General features: G+C 42.9%; 1 protein-coding gene across 1 annotated transcript in view; it reads right to left on the bottom strand.

The window, feature by feature from the left end:
* PARP4 (poly(ADP-ribose) polymerase family member 4) overlaps positions 1-4,547 on the bottom strand; it is a 92,156-nt gene that overhangs the window by 78,394 nt on the left and 9,215 nt on the right. Inside the window, exons 3-5 of the mRNA XM_045294009.1 lie at positions 3,505-3,706; positions 1,666-1,732; positions 690-765 (exon numbers count right to left, since the gene is read on the bottom strand). Coding sequence (XP_045149944.1) covers positions 690-765; positions 1,666-1,732; positions 3,505-3,706 — 345 coding nt within the window. The remainder of the gene's footprint in view (positions 1-689; positions 766-1,665; positions 1,733-3,504; positions 3,707-4,547) is intronic.

The following is a 4,547-nucleotide window of genomic DNA, read 5'->3' as shown; positions in this document are numbered from 1 at the left end:
ATCAGACCATCAACCGCATTAGTCAAATAACACATCACAGGCACCTCAGGAGGGTGGAATCATACACGTGCATTTGGGACGTCACTTAGAAAACATGGGAAAACATTCAAAAATTATCATCACCTGAATCTCTAGCTAGTCACAATATTTTGGTATATGTCCTGTCCACATGTTTTTTAGCAGTGATATATTTATATGTGTTTAAACAGGCTCAATTTCATGTTTCCTTTTATAATGGAAGGAAAGGTTATTTTCAAATGATAGTTTTAACTTATATGAAAAATACCAAGGGAGCTTCATTTTGAATACTAGTGTTGATTTTCATTTAAGGCTGGAGGAAACGTGTTTGGTTTGGCTTGGTTTTTCTATGCAAATGCAGAGGAAATTTAACATGGTACAAATGTACGGGGTCAAATCTGCCACTTTTAGACAATAGAAAAATAAATCATTAGAATTTTAATTTTTAAAATTAACGATCTGTATTGTTTAAATTTTATTACGAACCAGCATTACTTTTAGAATAAAAATACAAAACAACTAGAACTAAATATTTTCTTGACTTAAAAATCTATTTATATATTATGTTTTTATTCAGAATACACATTTTAAAAACAATGAGAAGATGATTTAACAGGGAAACTATCAGAAGGTCTTTTGTTCTTTTGCCCACACAGAAATTGAACTCTTACCTTTTCCAAGGTGTTATATTTTGCAACTTCAAATTCTTGAGGAAAATGAGGAATTTCAACATTCTCTGTACAAACCCTAAAATTTATATAATTAAAGTTTTAACATAAAAGTGCATTTTTAGACCAATTAGAACTTTCATAAAGTTTTCCCCACAGGTCTCATAATTCCTTGCAAAATATACAAAGTCTTTGCTTAATACCACCCATTAGGTACTTTATCAACACAATGAGCCTCTGGCTCCTCCTGAATATGACCCCCCCCCCCCGAGCTCTGATCCCAGGCCCTGGGACTACTGTCTGCATGGAAAGAGGAGCCCCATGGGGCAGGTGCCCAAGATGTGAAGCACTGGGTCAGCAGGTAGGAGGAAGGGCCACCCATAGATAGTCTGTCTTCTTGCCGAACTCCAGTCTCCAGACACGATGTAGCTGTAGACAAGGCACCATCACTGGCTAGAACACAGCCCACTCTTTTAAAGCAATGGGCCAGGCTCCTCATCATTCACAGTTTATGTCTCCGTTTATCCTTCTCTTTTCGTACTACGATTAATGAATACAGTACATCCAAAAGGGGTGGCTAATTGACAACTGCTATTTGGGGTTTAAGAAACAACATAGGCCTTTGGTCTTACATGCCCCCTTTGAGGACACTTGTTGCTATTTCCAGTTTTGAAAACAGCCGGTATGAGTGATTTTCTACTCAAGGCTAGTCAGTAGGTAACCTCCGAAATCTTATCTCCAGTGATTTTTTTCTGTTGAAAATCCACCTAATCTAACAATTATATCTAATCTCCCATAATGTTGAGGAGCTAAAAATATTGCACTATAATTGAAGTAAAAGGTCTTCAGGAATGAAAATTTTCATAAAGCCTTAGGTGAGCAAAACAAATTTAAGCCCTTTTTGAAAACGGCCCATTGACCAACTATTTTACTACTATTTGCACACCCCGAAGGGTTGTAACAATCAGAAATGGATTACTCAGTGCACTCCACGGTGGTTTCCTTCTCTGAGGGACTGTGCAGGCCTGGAACATCTGCTTCCACTTCTAGAAGTAAAACAAAGGAAACACTTGTTTACGGATCAAACATTTACTATAGTGAATAAATAACTATTGGCGTTGCTATGATTCTTTTTTTTTAAACTTTTACTTTTTTATTAATCATTTTATTGGGGGGCTCTTACAAATCTTATGACAATCCATCCTTCAATTGTATTAAGCACACTTGTACATATGTTGCCATCAACATTTCCAAAACATTTTCTTTCTACTTGAGCCCTTGGTATCAGCTCCTCTTTTTCTCTCACCCCCCACCCTCGTGGATCCTTGATCAATGATATATTATTGTTATTTCGTGTCTTACACTGTCCGTTGTCTCCCTTCACCCGCATTTCTGTTATTCACCCCCCTTGGTGGTGGGGGACTATATATCCAGCCTTGTGATGGGTTCCCCCTTCCCAATCCCCCCACCCTCAAGATATCGGGGCTCCCACTACTGTTCCTGAGGGGTTTATCTGTCCTGAATTCCATGTGTCGAGAGCGCTTATCTGTACCAATGTGTGTACTCCGGTCTAGCGGGATTTTGAAGGTAGAAGTGGGTCACGGAAGTGGGGGGAGGAAGCATTCAGTAACTAGAGGAATGGTATGTGCTATACTGCACCCCGGTTGAATTGTCCCTGCCTTGCAACACTACTGTGTGTGGAGGGGGGAGGGAACAGGGTAATGGACTATATTTACTCTGATTTCTCCCTTCCTTCCTTCCTGTGCGTCCTTAAATGAACGGCATTGCTATTTTTATTGTTGGGTGCCCATGGACTCACAGCCACCCCATGGGGCAGAGTAGAACTACTCCACAGGGTGGGTTTCTTGGCTGCCGTCTTAGGGAAGCAAGTTGCCAGTTCTTTCCCCCAGGGCGGCATCGAGCGGGTCCTAACCACCAGCCTTTCCGTTAGCAGGCCAGTGCCTTAACAGTTGTGCCACCAGGCTCCTTAAGCTCACTCTAGTTATTGGTCATCCAAAGGCCATGTCGGTGAGAGGAGGAAGGCACAGAGGATGGAGAGAGAGCATGCTGTAGCTCTACCTTAATAGGTAACTAAGGGAAATTCTAACGCAAACGATCTTTAAAATCCATTGATCGACATAACAGTTGCGCGCGGCATCTTTCTTTTATAAAGATGACGGTGAGCATGTTACAGGTGTTTCTTATATACTGCAGGCTCAGGATGAGGTTCTTTCAAACTGGGGACTGAACCCACGCCCAGGGATCACCTTTCAGTTCAAGAGGACGCAGGCCTATAAAGTGAACGGAATCCATGGTGAGGAAGACACCCCTCAGAACAACCAGCTATAGGACAGCAAAAACACAGCATCTACTGAGGACCCAAGTACTGTAGGCAGGAAAGGACCGGAAAGGACGAATGAAATCAGGGAGCCCAAGGAGGGGACGAGAAAGATGCTATTCCCCTGCGAGGCTGGCAGCGACCGTCACAAAACGAAATGTGTACGAATTACGTGATGGCAAACTAACTTGCTCTGTAAACTTTGACCCACACCACCACTTAAATAATAAACAGAAGGCCTCAGAAGAGGGACACCTGCGAGTGTCATGGGAATGCCTAAGCTTGTGGCTGGGCCTCGGGAAGACAGACAGTCGTGCCCCGTCACTTGGGAACTCTGAGCAAGAAGGGCTGGTTAGGCAACTGGTGTCAGAACGGAAGCGGAACAGAAAGGGCCAGAAAAGGACGGATCCTCCCAGTTTGATGCGAGAAGTGAGGCTTGACTTGTCCACAGTCGAACAGGAATAGGAAACAAGTACTTACCAGAACTGCTTTCCTTGGGATCAGGCGGTATTGTGATATCCAGGGACTTATTAGGATCGTAATTCTTTACATCCAAGAGTCTCCTTTCTTTAAGACACTCCCCTACAAAGTCTGGGCTTACAACATGGATATGTTTCTCATGGAAAAATTCCAGCTGATACTGACTCAGAACGTCAGCATTGTCTAGGATTACGTGTGTGCACTGCAAATGAAAGAGGCCATCCATTATGCACAAATACATTTTAATAAATCCCTTCTGGCTGTCGTATTCACGCTTACAGAAACAGTCTGGCTTGAAGTGAATTTGGGAAATTTTTTCTAAGATTGCCGAAACTTTTAAAAACAATACGGTATCTAATTACAAATTTTTAAAAAATCATGTTTGAAAAGAAGACCAAAACTCAACTCAATCCCACTATGCCACCAGGGCCCCCTCACCTGTTGTTAAAGAGGATCCGAAACACTCACTGCCATCGAGGCCATTTGGACTCGTCGAGAGCCCGCAGGGCAGAGGAGAACCACCCAGGTGGGCTCCCCAGACTGTACATCTCTGTGAGCGTAGAAAGCCTCATCTTTCTCCCAAGGAGCGACAGGTCATTTCAGGTTGCTGGCCTTGTCATGAGCAGCCCGATGCGTCACCTATGATGCCATCAGGCTCCTTTAAGGAGTTTGGATGGACTCTTGCTGATGAGCCAAGCCTCTGCAGGCCATAACTTTTGTGAAATTGTTCAAATATTTTCTTAGGAGTGGAATGAGATGTTCAAAGGGCATTCATTTCTTGTTTACTTTAATCTGTTCATCTGTCATTTCGTGAATGCACTGTTGAGTAATTATAGCATGCCCTTCGCCGAGTGTCTCAAATGTTAAGAGTTACGGTCTGTTAACTTCTCACCACTGTTCCTAGGTCCTCTCCAAGGCGCCTGCTGTAACCTTTCCCCAAGTGTCCTTCTAGAGAAATTCCACACACACAGGTAATGCTTTTAACCACAATGGCGGCAGGCTAGGCGTACTTTTCTGTTCTTGCTTTTCTACTGAACAGCTTA

Source organism: Echinops telfairi, unplaced genomic scaffold (genome assembly GCF_000313985.2).
Source record: "Echinops telfairi isolate 266 unplaced genomic scaffold, ASM31398v2 ScPeMD7_2565;HRSCAF=3150, whole genome shotgun sequence".
Taxonomy (NCBI): domain Eukaryota; kingdom Metazoa; phylum Chordata; class Mammalia; order Afrosoricida; family Tenrecidae; genus Echinops; species Echinops telfairi.
The sequence above is the reverse complement of the archived record's forward strand: the minus strand, read 5'-3'. Positions and strand labels throughout refer to the sequence as shown.